The 21,056-nt window shown below is 32.3% G+C and overlaps 2 protein-coding genes and 1 long non-coding RNA gene across 4 annotated transcripts; 2 read left to right on the plus strand and 1 right to left on the minus strand.

Moving 5' to 3' along the window:
• Window positions 1–1,119: 1,119 nt before the first annotated feature.
• On the minus strand, window positions 1,120–4,541 carry LOC146952522 (uncharacterized). Its single transcript, XR_015006669.1, has 2 exons — window positions 2,986–4,541; window positions 1,120–1,517 (listed from the first exon to the last, which is right to left on the minus strand). It is a non-coding gene; the product is annotated as an uncharacterized LOC146952522 (long non-coding RNA).
• A 3,945-nt stretch (window positions 4,542–8,486) lies between these two features.
• Window positions 8,487–14,500, plus strand: LOC146952523 (calcium-binding EF hand family protein). Its single transcript, XM_085702570.1, has 7 exons — window positions 8,487–8,832; window positions 8,968–9,035; window positions 10,905–11,128; window positions 11,401–11,484; window positions 12,125–12,338; window positions 13,403–13,699; window positions 13,857–14,500. Exons 1-7 carry the CDS (start codon window positions 8,523–8,525, stop codon window positions 14,064–14,066), a joined length of 1,407 nt encoding a protein of 468 aa, XP_085558696.1. The 5' UTR covers window positions 8,487–8,522; the 3' UTR covers window positions 14,067–14,500.
• A 1,282-nt stretch (window positions 14,501–15,782) lies between these two features.
• LOC146952524 (protein PHOX1-like) lies at window positions 15,783–20,142 on the plus strand. Of its 2 annotated transcripts, none has more exons than XM_085702837.1 (3): window positions 15,783–18,025; window positions 18,127–18,356; window positions 19,877–20,142. In XM_085702837.1, the coding sequence occupies exons 1-2, from the start codon at window positions 16,045–16,047 to the stop codon at window positions 18,261–18,263; spliced, it is 2,118 nt and encodes a 705-aa protein (XP_085558963.1). In that variant the 5' UTR covers window positions 15,783–16,044; the 3' UTR covers window positions 18,264–18,356; window positions 19,877–20,142. The 2 variants fall into 2 exon arrangements, with proteins under 2 accessions (XP_085558963.1, XP_085558971.1); XM_085702845.1 differs by having other exon boundaries at window positions 18,127–18,352.
• Window positions 20,143–21,056: the final 914 nt, after the last annotated feature.

Raw genomic sequence — 21,056 nt, forward strand, 5'->3', positions numbered from 1 at the left:
GACCACCCCATAATTATAAGGGGCAGGAAGTTAAAGTGCATATCTGTAAAATAACGTTTATCAAAATTCTAATAAACTTTAAATAATTACACAACAAAATTCATACTTAAAATAGTTTACAATAATGTTTATTGAATCTGTATGATATAAAACAAAACAATATGAAACAGAGAGAAGCAGAAGGATGTTATCTTTTGTTCTCATTCAATGATAAGCATGCCAATGTACAAATTTATTATACTTTGAATTATGAAACAATTAATATGAATATCAGCAAGAAAACAAAATGTGCAAGATTTATGACATGTAGCTACAAAGCAACAAAACACTCTCAATCGAAAAAAGACAAAATATAATGATAGATATATTGACACTTTAGTTGTCAAAATAAATTATAAATTATTGATCAAATCATATTATTAAAATGAGAGAAACAATCTAAAAGTGATTAAAACCGAATATCGTAGATGTGTCAACAAAATAACAAATCACATACCGAGGAAATATAGTAGATGTGTTGGGCTTTGATTATGATTATGATTACAATACATACATTCCAAGTTTTCTAAACATTGTTTTTATAACTAAAATCATTTTTCTCTTCTTCATGATAAGAATGTTTATAAACATTGTACTTTTGGTTATGATTAAATCTCACACAAATTTTCATAGTTGAACATGCATCATCCATAATCAAAGTTGATAAATTTTCATAAAAATCATTTTGTAAGTTTGAGGTTGTGAATGGACAAGTGAGTAACAACAACAACAAGACAACGAAAAAAGTAACACGATTTAATAAGAATAGTTTTTTCTATACATGTTGAAGAACATTGATTTAAACATCTTTTTCTAAAAACATCTAATTCAGTTAAACGACAAACAATATATTAGATTATTAAAAATACAACATAGAAAAAATAATAATCCAAACAATTGATGTTGTAGCATCATCATTAATGATTAATTCATGTAAGTTAAACTAACATTCCAATATTGTGTGGTCATTGTAAATTTCTTGCTAATATCCCTCTTAATATAAGAAAGGAATATGTTGTGGAAAACTTATTATTACCCTAACCTCATTGGCTGCCACATCCCACAATTAGGGGTAAAACATGTCTAAAAATTACTTTATGTAACTAAATGACCTCACTTAACTAATGTGATGTCATGTAACCGAAAACAACTAATAGTCTAGCTTATTTGCTCATGAGACTAATGTTTCCATTACATGCCAACTAAACAAAATGAAAAAAAAAATTCTTTTGTAACAAAGGACTAAAAGTCAGATCTACATCAATCAAATACCTTACTCTTATTACATTTCCCAATGTCACTTCAAATTCAAATTTTTGTTTCCCTCCCTTCACTTATTTCAAATTTTCTATTCCTATAAGATACTCTCTTCTCACATAAAATATGTGGGAAGCTATCTTCTCTCCCACTTTTCATTATTTAACTTTTGTCTCTTTTCAACTTCTTGTCTTCAATATCTTTTCTTGTCTTCAATACCTCTACAAAAAGTAAAACAGGGTAAGTAAATGATGAAAAACGAGTAAGTAATTGATGAAAAAAACACGGGTAAGTGAATGATCCTTTTATTTTATTTGTTTTCATTTCTATTGGATTTAAGCAATGTTGTTTTCAAAAATCTATGTAACAAGTAATTTGTCAAAAAAAAATTGAAAGAAAATCTACACAAAATACATGTTTTGACATATTTCTACTTTCTTTCATATACATACTTTCTTGTGTTAAAAAACCAAATCAATAGTACACAAACACACAAATTCCTTACTGCACTTTTTCTTTTTTGTTAATCTCATTATTTGTCATTTTCATCTTCAACTTCATTTTTGTGATCATGGAAATGTTGTTTTTTCCAGGAAAGTTGAACGATGTTTTTATCTCACCAACAAACATCAAAGAAATATATGGATAAATAAATGATGAAAAAATAACTAGAAGAGTTTGATTATGAAGTTTTCTATGTAGTTATATATGTGTTTTTAACTTCTATCAGTTTGTAACAACGGTTGTTAATAAGAAAATAAATATATATGCAAAAGGAAGAAAATAGTTCAGTTATAGTTGTGCCACTTCCAAAGGTAATCCACAATGGATGGAAAACTAATTTTTAAAAATGATAAATTTTAAAGGTAACTCCTTTTGAAAATTTGATTTGAAATACAAATAGAGGAGAATGAGATGATGAGTAATGTGCAATTTTTTTTTTTAAGTCACATGAAGGAGACTGGTTGTGGGTGAAAGGTGGTCGGTGTTGGTAGTACATGGTGGAGATGAAGAAGAAAAAGAAAACTAGAGAGGTTAAGTTGTTTTGGGTTCAGAGAGATTGAAAATGATAATGACTTTGTTTGGTTAAAAAAATTACTATTAATTATTATTAAATAATAACATTAGATAAAAAGTTTGTGTATTTTTTAAGAAAAAGTTGATGTTTGGTAAAGAATATCAGTATATCACGTGTGAACAGTTGATAAATGTGATGATAAAAAAAAATTAAATTAAGCAATAGAATGTAATTTTTTTGTGTATAAGGAGTGGTCGAAAAAATTGTTGCAATGAAAGATGAAGTGGGAGATAAATCAATGCCACTACTGCCTTGTGATGTCTAACAGAGGGAGAATAAAAAATTTAAAAGTTTCAGATTTAAATTTAAATTTATGCCATAATTATAATAGCTGCAATGCCTCTAAAAATATAATAACTGCAATGAAGGGTAATAAATCAACAATAGATACAATGCCTTTAAAAAATTGTGCACACCCAGAAGAAGAAAATAGAAAACATGCATGTTCCAAACAAAATAAACAAAAAGAAGGAATATAAGATTTGTCTGTTTCAGACAAAGTTAATAGTTTAACCAAATAAATGAAGGATCTAAAAAAATGCATATTTACCAAAAAAAAAATGCATATTTTAAAAATAGAGAAGGAAAAAAAAACAGTACCAAATTCTGACCTAGATTTGGACCAAAACATACAAGATGGGAGAAAAGCTCTTTTCCGGCATGGTGGTTGCAAGCTCCGGCGCGGTGGTCAACGACGAAGGTAGTCCGATCTTGATTTTTCTTAATGGGTTTTGTAGAGGAGATGGAGGGGACTCTTTTTATGATGATGATTTTTCAAAATCTTGTATGTGGTTGTCGAGATCTAGCCAAAAAGATGGTTGTAGGGATATTTAAAAACATCTTTGACCTGAAAATAAATTTGATAGAATAAAACTATAGATGAAAAGGAGAGGATGAAGATGGTAGAACAACAAAACGAGGCCGGAAAACACATTGAGGGAGGCCGTAAAATTTGTTGCAGCGGCTAGGGTTTGATAGAGGGTTGGGAGAGTTTTCCAGAACTTCTTTGATGAAGAGAGAGAAAAATAACATTGAAATGAATATTGTGTGTGTTGGATAAAGTTAAATGAAAAATAATAATAATAATAAAAAGAAAATTATAAAAAAAAGACTCTTTGAACCGAGATAGAGAGGAGTATATGCTTTTTTGTTTGAAAATTTGAGAAATTAGTGTAACATAATAATAATAATAATAATAATAATAATAATAATAATAATAATAATAATAATAATTCAATTTACCTAAAAAAATAGTTTAATTAATGATATTTTACACATATGTCTAACTTTTTTTTTAAGGAACACATATATGGAGTGATTAAGGTTAATTGCGACTCCAATCTTCAGATCAAAGGCTGGTGGGGTTTAGGGGCGATTTGCCGTAATGAGGAAGGGCTGGTGATGGTTGCATTGCAGCAGCTTGGAAACGACAAGGAAATGATGAAGTCATCGTCGCTGAAGCTTTTGCTATGTTGGCTTCGCTAACGTTAGCTTTAGACTGTGGATTCAGGAAAGTCATCTGCGAGGGAGACAACGAAAGAGTTACTCTGATGATCTAAAATGAGAAAAAGGAGATTAGATCTTATCTTGGTGAGATTATAAAGGAATTCCGTCAAAGGAACTTCCCTAAAATGCTTAAAAAATGTCACAGGGACTAAAAAGTGTGATTTTATTTTATAGGGACTAAAAACAAAATTGTGAATATTTATAGGGACTAAAAACTTAATTAACCCTTTAAAATATCAGCTCACTTCAATTTTGTAAAGATATTGAATCTTCGACAACTAAAATGTACGGGATACATGGGGTTTGTCTGAAGTTTTCTAAATAACTTAAATGCATGTCAGAATTGTGCATTGACAAAATTTTCAAACGTAACTCAAATACACGGGATACGTTGTCACTGACTAAACTAACTTTGTAACACAGGACAAGTTGATATTTACGAAAAAATTGTTCTTGCAAAAACGTTTATATTATTTAGAATATCACTGGCTTTAATTTTACAATTATATCGAACCTTCATCAACTAAAATGTGCGGGATAAGTTTTCATTGACTAAACTAACCTTGATTTACATGACAAGTTGTCATTTATAAACTATTGTTATTGCTAACACATTTAAACCATTTAGAATATCATCGCCTCACTTTAATTCTATAATGATATACAACACTTATCAACTAAAATGCACGGGATCGATGGACATTGACTAAAATTTCGTAGATAACCGAAATGCATGAAAGAAGTGGGCATTGACTGACATTTTTAAAGGAACGTAAATGTATGGGATAAGTTGTCACTGACTAAACTAACTTTGATACACGGAATAAATTGTTATTTATAAAACTTTGTTCATGTGAAAACATTCCGGCTATTTTTAATATCACCCCACTTCAATTCTATAATGATAATGAACCCTCATAAACTAAAATGAACGGGATAAATGGGCATTGACTAAAATTTCAAAAATAAATCAAATTCACGGGATAAGTTTTTCATGCTAAATCGTTTAAATTATTTAGAATATCATCACTTCAATTCAATTCTACAATGATATTACACACTTATAAACAAAAATGCATGAGACTTGTCGACATTGATTAAAAATGCATGTTAATGTCAAGTCAAACTAATTTTGATACACGAGACAAGTTGATATTTACGAAAAAAATTGTTCTTGCTAAAACGTTTATACTATTTAGAATATCACGTGGCTTTAATTCTACAATTATATCGAACCTTCATAGACTAAAATGCACGGGGATAAATTTTCATTGACTAAACTAACCTTGATTTACAGGACAAGTTGTCATTTCTAAAAAATTGTTCTAGCTAAAACGTTTAAACTATTTACAATAGCATCGCCTCACTTTAATTCTAGAATGATATTGAACACTTATCAACTAATGATATTGAACTCTCATAAACTAAAATGCACGTGATAAACGAGCATTGATTAACATTTCAAAAATAAATCAAATTCACGGGGTAAGTTTTTCTTGCTAAAATGTTTAAACTATTTAGAATATCATCACTTCAAATCAATTCTACAATGATACTACACACTTATCAATTAAAGTACACAAGATAAGTCGACATTGATTAAAAATGTGTGGGAGAAGTGAGCATCGACAAAAATTTCAGAAGTAACATAAATACACGGGAGAAGTTGTCATTGACTAAACAAACTTCGATACACATAACAAATTGTTATTTATAAAAAAATTGTTCCTTTTAAACCGTCATGCTATTTATAATATCACCTCTTTAAATAATTATTATGCACATGACAAGTAGTCACTGCTAAAAAGTTAAAAGTAATTGCTATACACAGGACATGTTTTTTGAAGGAAAAAACTAAAAAAAACAAAAATACACGGGTCATGTTACTAATATAAATTTTAAAATAATTATGATTCACGGGATAATTCATCGCTGATACATATTATAAAATTATTGTTATATACAGTTAAAACTCTATAAATTAATAATGTGAGGACCGGAGAAATTTATTAATTTAGAGAGTTATTAATTTATCGATAAATTAATAATTATTAATTTAAAGAGTTTTTAAGTAATTATATTGTACATACCAAACAAAAGGGCAAATTAGTCTATGCCTCTTAGAATTACGTTGCAGCGAACCTTGGGACTCAACGTAAATTAGTAACTACTGTGTTCATATGCATTAGAAATCAATAATGACTTTTGAAGTACAGTAAATGTAAACAAGAGGAACAAATGTGTTCAATGTATTCTTGATATATTTTTTTTTTCAGTTTCTTTGAATTATTAATTTATGATTTTCTTGAGACCGAAAATTATAAAGGGATCTCCCGAAATATTAGTATCTTATTATTTTATCAAGTTTTTCAATTTTTTACACTGGCCCAAGTCGGGACCGGACAAATTTATTATTTTAGAGAGTTTATTAATTTACCGAGTATTAATTTAAAGAGTTTCTACTGTATATAATTATTATACAACATGTGACAAGTCATCGCTAATACATATGATAAAATTTATTATACACGGGACAAATTATCACTTCTTGAAAGTTAAAAATAATAATTATAACCGGAAAATGTTGTCATTGATAAACTTTTAAAATGATTATTGTACACATCCTTGAAAAAAATGATTATTGTACACATGACAAGTTGACAAACATATTTTAAATTTTTATAAGTCGATGTATTTTTCAGAAGGAAAATTAGATAAATTGATATTATTATTGTTTAAACCTGCAAATAATTTTTTTTTTGAAATTATATAAATCGTTCGCACCGTGAATAATACCGACAAGTTAAGAAATAAATAATAAACGGTAAAAATTAATAATAATAATAATAATATCGACATTTAAATGGTATAAATATATATATATATATATTATAAAATTAGTAATAATTAACTTTTAAATGGTATAAATTTAAACTATTTACAAATATTTAATGACGAGTTCAAACTATTAAAAATCATCCCCGATCAACCGGTACCCGTGCGGATGCACGGGTATTTTACTAGTTGTGGATAAAGGATAATTTTGAATTCACTACACCCACTTGTTTATTACAATAAAAACCTTTACCCCTATTCTAAATAAGTTTTAGCTAAAGGATAATTTTGTAATTTACATTTAATTAAATATTAAAATAATAATAAATCTTAGAAATGGTTAGCGTGTTTGTCGTAAATTTTTCCACGTCACTTGTGAAACCGTTTCCTATGGAAGTCATATACGTTTGTTTGTCGTGAATTATTAAGTTCAACAATAACAATATGCTTTTGTAACAAAAAAAATAAATAATATGCTTTGCATCACAAAAAAGAAAATAGAACTCTAGAAAGTGTAGAGTTATTCGTGACCAGTGATTGACATGTTCAGTAGCACTTAAATATGCTTTTAATCTATGAGTAAGTTTTTAATTGACGTTGAAGATCATCTTACTATTAGCAAACATAAATGAATGTTAAGCGAGCAACACGGTCACGTGAATCAGGACAACATTGTAAGTTAAGAGATAGATGATATTTATGTCAAAACCAGGTGGGTGTAGCTTGCTAATTTGCACCTTATTGTTTTTAGGTGGGTGTAAGTTAGCAGCATATATATATATATATATATATATATATATATATATATATATATATATATATATATATATATATATAGGGTTATGATAGAAGACACCTTTTATGAAGGTGTCTTTTAGCAAAGTTATAACTAAAAAGTGAAAATCACACCTTAAGGTGTGACTTGTTAAAAGACACCACCAAAGGGTGGCTTGTTTAAGGAAAGATATATAGTTTACTTTTTTTTAAGGAAAGATACTAGTTTAAGAAATTCTATAACATTTTGTTCGTCATGTTTTATAAGACAGTTTTTAAATTTTTACTATGTTAATTATTTATTCACATACATCTAATCTTGGGTGCGTTTGTTTCAGTTTTTAAAAAAATAGATTTTGTGCAAAACAATCTAGAGATTTTTTTTAGAGATTTTTAAAAAAATCTGAAGTTATTTGTGTTTGCCTACTATTCAAAAAAATCCATTTTTATAAAAAAATGAGTTCTGACATGTACATGTGTTATCTCCTTGTTGTTGAAAAAAATAGATTTTGAGAAAAGCTACTTACTCCTAATAGCTTTTCATTTTAGGGTCAAAATAGATTTTTTTGATAAAATGATTTTTCTAAAAATCCTAAACAAATACGTAAAAATGAAAAAAGTGATTTTTTAATGAAAAAAATAGATTTTTTTGGAAAAAATCTGAAACAAAGGGCCTCTAATCTATTTACCAAGTTTTAATAAGTAATCTCAATAGATGAAATTAATAAAATTAAGGGTCATGTTAACTTGTGCCCTAAGGGCACATGTTAAAGAACCTAAAAAGAGCAACTTTGCATTAAAAATCATAATATTTTGACTTTTAAAAAATTGAATGCACGACTTTTGATACGTATAATTCTATAATAAGTTCCTTAACATGTGCCCTTGAGGGCACAAGTTAACATTTGCCTAAAATTAACAATTTTTACTAGTATAACGTTTTTGGTGGAGTTTATCAATTTCCTATAAGAGTAGCAACATTTTTTTTTTCCTGTTTGAGTCTACGCCCACCGAAACAAGCACCACTTTGATCATGTCTTTCCTTTCCACTCTCAGAAATTCCACCTCACACTTCTTCACCCACCATTTCCATTTCTCAATCCAACGCCTCCAAATCCTTCACACTTCATCTTCTTCGCCGTCGCTACTCAACACTCGCAACGGGGTTTTCGCCGCCATTATCGCCGGCACCAGTCTAGGGTTTGTTCTCTACACCACCGACTTTGACTCAACTCACTTTCAATCTTCAATCTCTTCCTTCGTTGACGAGTCAACACCGAATTCACCTTCATTTCTTACCAAATTCTCCCTTCCTCAAACTTCTGGAACCTTCCTTTTTCGAGGCAAGTTTCTTTTTCTTGAATTCAATTTTAAAATGTTAATTCGAATTTGATGAAAAATGTAATATAATATTTTTTTTTATTTGATTATACGAAAGTGTTAAATTGCGATTTGTTTTTTTGGTTCGTGAATTGCAGAAACTTATAGGAGAAAGGTTTTCTTCAATTATGAGAAGCGTATTCGGTTGCGAAGTCCTCCCGAAAAGGTATATTTTCATTTTTTTCATGGCATAAATATAGAAATATCATCGCATAGTTGTAAGATTATGACTAGATTTTAGAAATATTGTGTTTAATTTCAATAGATATCTATCTTGTCATTGTAATTAAATTTGGATTTTATTCACACTACTAGCTCTAAACTCAATTATAAGCAAAAAGGGTAGTGTTAACTTGTGCCCCTAGGGCACATGTTAAGATATCCAAAAAAAGAAATATTCTCTTAAACTTTGTGCATTCAATTCATTAAAACATTAAAGATTCAATTTAATGCACGCATTCCAATACATTATTTCCACATTAGGCTTCTAAACTTGTGCCTTAAGGGCACAAGTTAACATTTCCCAAGCAAAAATTACTTAATTAAGAATTGTACGATTCATTTAATTTTCTTGATTTCATGTAGAAGCAGGGGCGGTTCTAAGGCCCGGCGAGCCCGGGCACTCGCCCGGGCTCCGGCCAAAATTTTTTGCAATTTCTTATGTAAATACCTTTGAATTTCTTATATAAACCCCTATAAATTGGGCAATTTCTTTAAATTTTTTATTATTTGCTTGCAATTTCTTATGTAAACCCCTATAAATGTATTGCAAATTTTTTTTCGCCCGGGCTTTATAAAAATTCTGGCTCCGCCACTGTGTAGAAGATAAATTTTTTAATTAATGGTTATCTCCACCCAAATTTAACGAATTTGTAACATTAAATGTGGATGGATTAGTTAACATTTGCTTATGATTGAGTTTGGATGGAGTATACATTCTCTGTGTATTACATATATTTGACTTTAATCATAGCTATTGTTATTTGTTAAAGTAACACATGATTGATGTGATTTGTTTACTATGTAATTTTTGTTTTTACGAATAGTGTATTAAACATCAAACTCGATCTATTGTATACTGACATCCAATGAATTTTTTTCCACATCACCCTACTCTTTTTTTTTGTTTTGAGGGACATCATCCTACTTTTGCAAGTGCATTTTGCAATTGATGGTACATGGAAAATGGATTAAAACTTATGAAGTGTATTTGTAAACCAGGCCTCTGATAAAAAATCATTATTTTGGCACACCATTCATCTTTTATAACCCTTTTTTAAAATTAAGGGTAAGACATGAAAAATAGGTGTTCTCATTACATGACACTGCATACCAATTAATTCCAAAAATACCGCAGTTGTGAAATACAGTATGTCTTTTTGCAATTAAAAGTTTTTGACTGAATAATCATAAAATTTACCTTTCTATTTAACTTTTAAATCACTTTATCCTGAAGTACAGACGAACTAACTCGAAGTTGAATTGATGTAATCAATCATCTGTAACCTATCCTCAATAGCGTTCAATAAATATCTTTTGTCATCTTTTGACATATCCTCCAATTTAAGTTATTAGTTTCATCATATCTAATGATTTAAAGTTAGGTATGTTCTCATCGCAAGTCGTGTTTCATTTTACTGAAAGGCAAGTTAAAATAAATAAATATGTATATGTATCCGTAATATACGAATATGTATTTCCAAACCACACTCTTGGAATAGTAACTAGTTATTGCCATAGTTGATTAGTTAGGCCTGGGACATAAGATGTAACCAATTTTCCCCAAAGCTAAAACAATTCTCCCTTTTCTATTTATGTTTTTAGCTGAAAGGTAAAGTTGTGGCCTAGTAGGGAACTATGTCATTCTTCCACCATTTTCGATGCCAAAAGATATCTGATGACTTCACGGGCTTGTTTGTAAGCAAGAAAAACCAAACTTAAACTTTCCACTACATTGAATGAAACTAATGGTTTCTCTCAGTTCCTTTTTGAAGTTTGAATTACACACTGACAATCTTTACTCTTTTTCATTAAGGTTTTTGAATACTTTGCATCTCATCGATCGCCAGAAGGAGAAGTACTCATGATACCAGCAGACCTAATGCGAGCTGTAGTTCCTGTTTTCCCTCCATCTGAATCTCGCCTTGTTAGAGACGGATACTTGATAGGAGAAAGGAGCCCCGGCCATTTACGCTGTTCTCCTTCAGAATTCTTTATGCTTTTTGATGTAAACAATGACGGGCTTATATCTTTTAAAGAGTGAGTATACTATATTCTCTCTAATTATCGTGTTCTCTGTTTATATTTTTTTCCGTTTACAAAAGACTTCTTAGTCCTGCTGTGGGAAATGAACTAGGATAGAGTTGAGGTAAGGCAACCTAAGTAGGATCTGGTTTTAGGACCAAGCAGTCCACAAATGGACCTGGTGGCACTTTATCTAAGGCTCTTCGGCTAATTTTGTTCTCCATTCCACTTTTTTTCTTTATAATTTTTGTCTGTGTTCATAATATCCTTATTTTTCTATGGAACAGGTATATCTTTTTTGTAACACTACTCAGCATCCCAGAATCAAGCTTTTCTGCGGCATTTAAAATGTTCGACGTGGACAATAATGGGTGAGTGCTCATGGTACTTCTTTGAAATTTTGGTACCACTCTCTGTTAGAAATTCAAGTTTAAGCAATGCAGTCTCACTTCACTTCTGTTAGAAATTCAAGTTTAAGCAATGAAGTCTCACTTTACTTGGAATGAGCTAAATGAAAATGTTATGAAAATAGATCCACAACAGATGCCTAATCATTGAGGTTTTGGGTAAAGTTGCAGGTCAATTATCCTTATGGTTGTTGCTTCATATCACCTTGCTTCCAGGCTTCTGATCTTTAACTCGCATTATGATATAAATCATCTGCTATTTACTTTATTTTAACCGTGGTATTTCTCAGAACTTTAGTTTGGATCCAGCTCAATCCCAAAAGCTATCTCATGGGGTGAGGGTTGTCCCCCACATATGGCCACTATCTTAGTCATATCAGTAGTCAATGTAGGACCTTTAAGAGTATTAATTCATAATGTTTAACGAACAAGGCCCTTCTATTTGTTTGTTGTCAATGGCATCGACTTAGAGACTGCATAAATTATTGCTCTGTAGTTCTAGGTATATAAAGAATTGAGTTTTTAGTCCAGTGGGAGCTTGATCATTCCCTATTTTCCACCTCATCTGATAACATTAATTAATTATCCCAGTTTACATTTACAGGGAGATAACTAAGGAGGAATTCCAGAAAGTGATGGCATTGATGCGATCTCATCATCGACAAGGTGTTCAACACAGGGATGGACTGCGAACTGGTCTAAAGGTGAATGATTCCGTGGAGAATGGAGGGCTGTTGGAATACTTTTTCGGTAAAGACGGAAAGGGTTGCCTCCAACTTGATAAATTCGTAATTTTTTTGCAAGACTTGCATGATGAAGTAAGTTTTCCCTATTTCATTCTCACCATATGTCATTATGGTTTTGATTGATTTTATTTTATGGATAATGGATATGTTGAGGGACTAGGCTTTGGCTCTACTCAAGCTTCTACCCTCTCTCTGGTGTTTTGCTCTTATGTTAGGGAGGATTCTTTATCTTCCAAATGCACTGTAAGCTCTTCTCTTTCTTTTATCCAAAGAAGGAATAAAAAAGAGACATGGGGTATGATAAAATCAAATTATTCTGGTGTTATGGGTTAAAAAAATAACGAAGTCATATCTACTAAGTATATTTTCTGTGCCAAACTTAAATCAAGCAATGAAGTCTTCCTATGTATATCTATTTTAAGGGTTAATTCTGTTAAAATTGGGCTTCACACGCTGCAGGGGACAACAATTTTAATGTTTGTTCATTGAAAATCCTTGAATTCTTTTATGTTTTATAATATTATTATTAACGTTGTGGCAGTTGTTACCTGTGATAGAAGCATTAAAACTGAGAAAACTCGTATATGCTTCTATATATAATCAGTGATTGTTATAAGAACTCTTATTGTTTGCAATTATCTGGAACTACGCTTGTCAGTTATGGTAGTTGCATGTGTAGGCTTGGTATGATATCTTTTATATTTACTTTGATCTTTTAGAATAGGAAAGAAGGAAAAGGGAAGTGAAAATGCTTAGAAGGGAAGTGAAAATGCTTAGAAGTCTGCTTGATGCCGTTACACATGGTTTCAATTTAACAAGATACTTGAAGTATATATGTTTCTACATAAACTAGTGTAGCAACACTCCCTATTATATTTTAATATTGCACTTAGAAGTCACCATACTAATTAGAAGTTGATCTATTAATGAGGAAATTAAATTGTATTTTTAGAAAATGAATAATTTTTTAAAGAATGTGTGACGAAGTGTATTTTGCTAGTATTTCTCTCGTGTGAATTATAATTCATACTATAAACTTCATATGGATATAAGATTCCTTTTGATTTGCTATAAATATTAATTTTTACAATGGTCACAGAAGTGATTTTCCATGACAATCTACGATATTTATGTAGATTCTGAGACTGGAGTTTGATCATTATGATTACAAATCTCGAAAAACAATTTCAGCCAAGGACTTTGCACTCTCCATGGTTGCTTCCGCCGACATGAGTCATCTAGGCAAGTTGCTGGAACGGGTTGATGAACTGAACAATGAGCCATGCTTTAAGGATGTCCGCATCACATTTGAGGATTTCAAAAACTTTGCAGAGCTACGGAAAAAGTTACTTCCATTATCATTAGCCCTTTTCAGTTTTGGAAAAGTAAATGGCCTGTTGACGAGAGATGATTTTCAGCGAGCAGCGTCACATGTATGAAGTTCACCATTGTTTTTATGCTTAACTTAATAGTGATGTTTAGGGGTTAACTGTTTTATCCCCTGATTATATATCGTTCATTTTTTTTTGAATTTGATTTAGATTATATGGCCGAGATAGTAAGTTCATACTTTATTCGTTTCAATTTCAGGTTTGCGGCATATCTCTCTCGGACAATGTGGTTGAGATTGTTTTTCATTTGTTTGATACAAATCGAGACGGAAACTTAAGTACTGATGAGTTTGTCAGAGTGCTACACAAGCGAGAAAGGGACATTGGACATCCTGTGGAGACAGGAATGTTTGGTTTGCTGTCTTGCTGCTGGAACTGTAGAGAAAACATCTCACGGTTCTTTTCCTGATGATTAAATTTTACTTTCACAGCCATTATATACCAGAAATGATACAGTGAATATGAGCTTTTGTTTGGAAGGGAGAAAAGAACAAGATAAAGGAAGAAGGTGGCTGGTGATAATTGTCTGAAGGTTTCAGTAAAACTTATTTCTATGAAGCTAACACATCACTTCTTAATATCACCTTAGTTTTTCTGTTTTTTGAGGAATACACCTTAGTTTGTACCTACTTTACTGTTGAAAAAGAAAAGGTGGGCACAAAAATAATCATTGTTGACAGCTTATAAATAGCAAACATGTGTTGTTCTAACTTGTAAAATAATTCTGCCACTGAGGTGGTCGGCTTTGCGGGTTGACATGTCTTGACAGTTGTAACTACTTTGCCATGTAAATAGGGACACTTTCCAGCTTTATAACCAAATATTAGAATTTATTTTCTTCAAGATATTTTATCTGTAGCATATATACTCTATTTTTGTATCCATGAATTCCCACGTTTTTATTTTATTTGCAATGTATGGTTTTACTCATTACCTATGGGTATGGATATGGCTACACTACGTGGACGAACTAATGTTTGAAGGAAAACTACACTCATTTAATGTTTGACACATCAAATTAGATTATCTCCCATGGACAGACTCTAGCGGAAACAAAAAAAAAAAACTGTAAAAGGAGTAGATATACATAATTTGCGATCCTTGTGTGCAACAAACAGATAGTCAACTCAGATTTTAATAGTCCAATTCCATGTTGCAGGGGTAGAGGGCAAACATATGGGTAGCACTTTGGTGCCATTAATGGCATCATGCCATTGCATCTGGGCCACACAAACACATTGTCATTGCATCTGGGCCACACAACACATCTATCTTGGTGCCATTAATGACCAAGATTTAATGGCACGGTGCCATTAATGGCACCAAAGTGCTACCCGCAAACATATAGTAAAACAAAGGAATAGTATGCTACATAGGATCAAAAATGAAAAAGTATTACAGTAACCAATCATGCAAATTTTTTGTAATGACTAAAATTAAGGAATATTCCCAGACCCAACAGTACAGCCGCCATGGAAAAGACGACCAATTCTTGTTTGTCTCACTATGAATGAATACGAATATGAAAATGTCAAAATGTAAAAAAACAATCAAAGAGGAAATAGTCCACGTGTTCAAACATCAAACAAAACATGATACACAATTACTAATTAACATAATACTCCCTCCGTCCCGGAATAACTGACCCATTTTCTAAAAAAAAGTGTCCCAAAATAACTGACCTATTTCAATTTTCAATACAATTTTCATCATTCCCAATACAATATAACACTAAATAATACTACTTTTATCATTCCCAATACAATATATTTCACTTTCCCCTTTATTTATACATTTTTCTTAATATGTGTGAAAAACAAAATTGTGTAAATTAAATTGGGACGGAGGTAGTATCAATTTTTGTGTTAGTTTATATAGAACTTTGATTTGACTTTAATTGAAGCCATATGCTATTTGATGGTGAAATTAGTTCTCATATTAATCGACCCTTGATTTGGATTTATTTTTTATTTTTTTTACATTAACATTCAACCATGAAGGAATATTATCCTACAAAAGCCAAAGTGGGACGCAATCACAGCGTTTTCCCATTTTCGTGTGTCGTTTAGTCCTTTCCCCCCAATTTTCCTAAAGAACAAAAACACCCACCCTTTTATTTTAGGCCACTCCATTCTTCCTTTTACACCCTCCAATCCATCCACGTTGACTTCACATAAAAGAAAGAACACAAACAAACCCTAACCTACACACAACAGCCACACAACGAATCATTACAACTTCATTCATTTGGTCCTAAAAATTGATTTTTTTTTTCATTTCATAAAAAAAATCTTCAATTTCAAATAAATCTCTCTGATTATTACTATTATTATTATTATTGAAATTATTTGATTCAGCTGAAAAATTGAGTATTGATTCATAGATCGATGGGGAAACCAGCTGGAAAAAAGAAGGAACATGAATCACCAAAATCAAACAACAACAAGAACAAAGGTTACGAACGTTCAACATCATTCGATGATGACACAGCCATGTTCATCAACATGTCACAAGAATTAAGAGAAGAAGGTAACAAACTTTTCTTCCAAAAAAAAGACAACGAAGGAGCTATGTTAAAGTACGAAAAAGCCCTCAAACTCTTACCCAAAAACCACATAGATGTTGCACATCTTCACACCAACATGGCCATGTGTTATATGCAACTGGGTCTCGGCGAATATCCTCGGGCGATTAACGAGTGCAATCTTGCTCTGCAAGTTTCGCCGAGGTATAGTAAAGCTCTTCTTAGAAGAGCTAAGTGTTACGAGGCGTTGAATCGGTTGGATTTGGCTATGAGAGATGTTAGAGTTGTTTTGAATGCTGAGCCGAATAATTCAACCGCGTTGGAGATTCTTGATAGTTTGAGGATTACTATGGAGGAGAAAGGGATTACTATTGATGAGACTGAGATTGCTTTGGCTGCTATTCAGCAAGTAGAGCCGCCTGCTGCGCGGTTTAGGAAAGTTGTTAGGGAGAAGATTAATAAGAAAAAGAAAGGGCATAAAGGAGAAGGCGAGGAAGAGAGGAAAAGTAAGAATGTTGCTGAGAAGAAAGCCGCCAATGTTGGAAATGTTAATGTTAATGTTAAGGTGAAGGGTAAAGATTCGAAGGATAAGGATAATGATAGTAAGGAAGTTGTTAAGGAAGATAAAGCGGTTACTAGGACTGTGAAGTTGATATATGGAGAGGATATTAGATGGGCGCAGTTGCCGGTGAATTGTAGTATGAAGTTGGTGAGAGATGTGATAAGGGATAGGTATCCGGGGTTAAAGGGCGTTCTTGTGAAGTATAAGGATAGGGAAGGTGATTTGGTTACTATTACTACTACTTCTGAGTTGAGGTTAGCTGAGGGTTGTCATGTGCTTGGTTCGATTCGGCTGTATATTACTCAGGTGGATTTGGATATGGAGCCGTGCTATGATGAAAAGACGAGTAGTGGTGAGGTGAGAGGGGAGAATGGGGTTGGAGAAGGAGATAAGGGTGTTGGGGGTAATAGGATGATTACTGTGGAGGAATGGCTTGTTCAGTTTGCGAGGCTGTTTAAGAACCATGTTGGGTTTGATTCTGATTCGTATCTGGATATTCATGAGGTTGGGATGAAGATATATTCGGAGGCAATGGAGGATTCAGTGACGAATGATGGTGCTCAAGAGCTATTTGATATTGCTGCAGATAAGTTTCAAGAGATGGCTGCTTTGGCTTTGTTTAATTGGGGGAATGTTCACTTGTCTAAGGCGAGGAGGCGAGTGCCTTTTCAGGAAGACGGGTCGAGAGAAGCGTCTCTCGAGCATGTTAAAGCTGGATATGAATGGGCTACGAAGGAGTACAAGGAAGCAGAAATGAGATACGAAGAATCTGTGAAAATCAAACCGGACTTCTACGAGGGACTCCTTGCTCTTGGGTATCAGCAGTTTGAGCAAGCAAAGCTATGCTGGTGTTATTTAATTGCAAACAATAAGAATATCGAAGTTGGTCCTTTTGAGGAGGTTCTGCAGCTCTATAACAAGGCAGAGGACAGCATGGAAAAAGGGATGTTGATGTGGGAGGAGATTGAGGAACAGCGTTTGAATGGACTCTCTAAGTTAGATAAATATAATGCACAGTTAGAGAAAATGGGCTTGCACGGTCTTTTCAGGGATGTTTCTTCTGAAGAAGCTGAAGAGCAGGCTTCAAAGATGAGGATACAGATATACCTTTTATGGGGCACCTTATTGTACGAGCGTTCTGTTGTGGAATTTAAGCTAGGACTACCAACATGGGAGGAATGTTTGGAGGTTGCCGTTGAAAAGTTTGAACTAGCCGGAGCTTCTACAACTGACATTGGTGTCATGATAAAGAACCATTGTTCTAATGAAACAGCAATGCAAGGTACGGGTTGCGTAAACATTATCGACTGTTGTGTATTTATCAGATACCTTTTATGTTTCAAATATTTTAGGGAACTAACAAACCACTTTTCATGATTACAGGGTTCAAAATCGATGACATAGTGCAAGCATGGAATGAGATGTATGATGGGTGGCAGTTTGATGTTCCAACTTTCCGACTCGAACCATTGTTTCGTCGGCGTGTTCCAAGACTCCATTACATCCTGGAACAATTTTAAGTTTTTTGGCTTGTCATTCTTTAGAGGCTAAAAGAGCACTCCTATTTTATTCTTCAATATTTTTGAAGGCTTCTACATTCCATTCAAAGGCAGGTGAGTAAGAATACAATCCTTGTACTACAGTTCTTTCTGCACGTTCCTATGGCAGTTGATCTTCTAAATTTTTTTAAAAATCTAGCGAGATTTGTCAGCATCTAAAAGTTTTAAAAGGTTATACATTTAATTAAAATTGTGGTTTTATGTTTTATGGAATGATATACCGAGTGTTTCCTGTTGGTTAAACAATTAAGTGTTTATTTCTGGACTTGCTCATAATCACAACTGGTGTTGTCTTTTCTGTTGTTTGGTTTTGCTTTCTGTATTCATAATACTGATACTGATGGAGAGACTATTTCAGAATAACTTCTATTTGTTGTAGTAACCAACTAGCGAAGATGGTAAAAGTTTTGGTAACTTTTACTTAAAGAAATATAGTTATCTTGGTGTGCCTATGTTCTAGAATCTACGGTTTAGGTTAATAAACAAATTGATAAATGATATCAGCATGCTTAGTGGAATCACAATTTGATGTTGATGGAAAAACTCTTGAGTACAGTATATGATGTTAGGTGGTTTTGTAGAAGCAAGTTATTGTTAAGGTTTTAAACTAGTTTGGATGCTTTGTCTGTATTCTCAGCTAGGGAAATAGGTTGTGTGAGAAATAGGTTTTGTTTAGGAGTCAGGGTAAGTATTAAATTGAAATGCTTCTCACCTAATCCAAAAGGTATTAGTCCTGCTGCCCAAAACATTTTGGGGAATGATTGACATTGTCAACGGCCTTTAAATTATGTCCTCATATGAAAAAAGAAAGAGAACATCAATCGTACCACAGAGCACAGCAGAGACCAACAAGGAAAAATGGGCAAAAAGTCACTTGACATGTTGAAATGGCACCGCAAAGCTTGGTGCTTTGTCGGTGATTTATTTTTCAATATAGGTTTAGGAGATATGATTTTACTTTTTAATTGGGTAATGACGATTTAGCAAGTTATTATAAACTCTTCTAAAAACATACTATAGTTAATTCAGCTGATTTATCAGAGGTATTGTGTTGGCCACTAGGACTGGGTTTGGATAGTTTGCATGTGGTCATAGGTTCAAATCTCATCGTTAAATAGGAATGTGTATATTAATTTTAAATTACAGATTTTTTGACATTTATGAAATCTGATGGTTTGAACTCTAGTTACTCTTTTTGATATGCTGTTTCATAATGGTCACCGGCTTTTTTTGATGTGTCCCCTGCAAATTGTTGTTGGTTTTTGGCATTAGGGGCTTAAGATATGATTGAAGCCAGTTAGCTTAAGACGACTTAAATCATTTGATAGACTGCTACGCCTACATGTTCATTGTCTGGTTATACAAGATGGATGGATTGACTAAACAGTAGCTTTAGAGAACAACTTTCCACTTAATCATCCTTTAATATATTCAATATTTCCATATAATTTTAACCGGTCTATTTTACTTAATCTTCTTGTTCTATTTTCGTTAATTCAGTTATACATTTGTACCAAGGATGACTTTGATGAAATCATAAAGACTGAATGGATTTATGTTCCTTTTGATTGCAGGGATTGGTTCTTCATTATGTCAACTATGTGATGGGTGCTATGATTGAATTATTTTTCAGATATCAGTTTTGTAGAGATTGGGATACTGGGATTAGAAAGATTGGTTATAGTATTTGATTTGCCATTAGAGGGGGGTATATGTTCTGATGGTTTTTGTTGTAAAATCAGTATATGATTCCATTTGTTGGTTTGAAGGTAATGAGTGATTGTATTTGTTCAGTTTGCAAACACAATAAAAATATTCAGCTTGATGGGTTTGATGATTATTTATGTTGTAAAATTGTCATTTATACAATTCTATTTCTTCCGGTATTGTATAGCACACTGCATTTGTCGCTGATGTTGTTCTTCACCCTGGGTTCTCATGTTGGAATATCAAGTAGGCGACTCATATCCGTGCCCTTCTTAAACTGTACATATTTCTTTTGTTTTGTCAAGTATTTAAGCTGAATTGCCTATGTTTTTCATTTTATTTAGCAACATTTCTAGACACCAGTTTTACAATTAGTTTGGCTTTTCTTAACTTTTGTTCATGTGGGGGTGAATCAAAAACAGTTTTGATTTTTGAATCAGTATTTTAAGATTGAGTTGTGCATATGTTTTTTGGTGCTATGATAAGAAAAACAGAATACAACCAAATCTACAGTCAGCAAAGGCTAAAGATATTAAATCACCACATTTTGTACTCAGTTAACTCTTGATTTTCTTTAATATCTGTTGATTGTTATTTTGCTAACAGATTCTCACTCCAACTTCTATATCCCTACACTGTTATACAAATCTTTTTGAAGCCTGCAGTTGCATGTTGGGAGTACATTACAACTACACCATCTTACATTGAAACTTTACCATCCAAGACAAGGAGCCTTTCACCTAATGGAATGCAATCAGATAGTTGAGAAATGGTATCAATATTTACTAAGTTGTGTAGAAACGTTTCTGTCAAATTTATGTGAGATATTCATAAATTAATGGGATCTATTTGAAAAAATAGGCATCTGACTTTCTACTGGGAGAATTTATTTTCCGATCCTCGCACACCCTCCATATTCTATTCTGAACCATTTGCACAATATTCGAGATTATACAATTTGAACAACTTGAAAAAAAAAACATACAAAGTACTCTAATCGTGTAATTCTTTTTTTAAATAGTTCGGATTATACAACACCCACACTTC

The sequence above is a fragment of the Medicago sativa genome, chromosome 1 (genome assembly GCF_051527215.1).
Source record: "Medicago sativa cultivar Bolivia chromosome 1, Bolivia_mono, whole genome shotgun sequence".
Classification (NCBI taxonomy): Eukaryota; Viridiplantae; Streptophyta; class Magnoliopsida; order Fabales; family Fabaceae; genus Medicago; species Medicago sativa.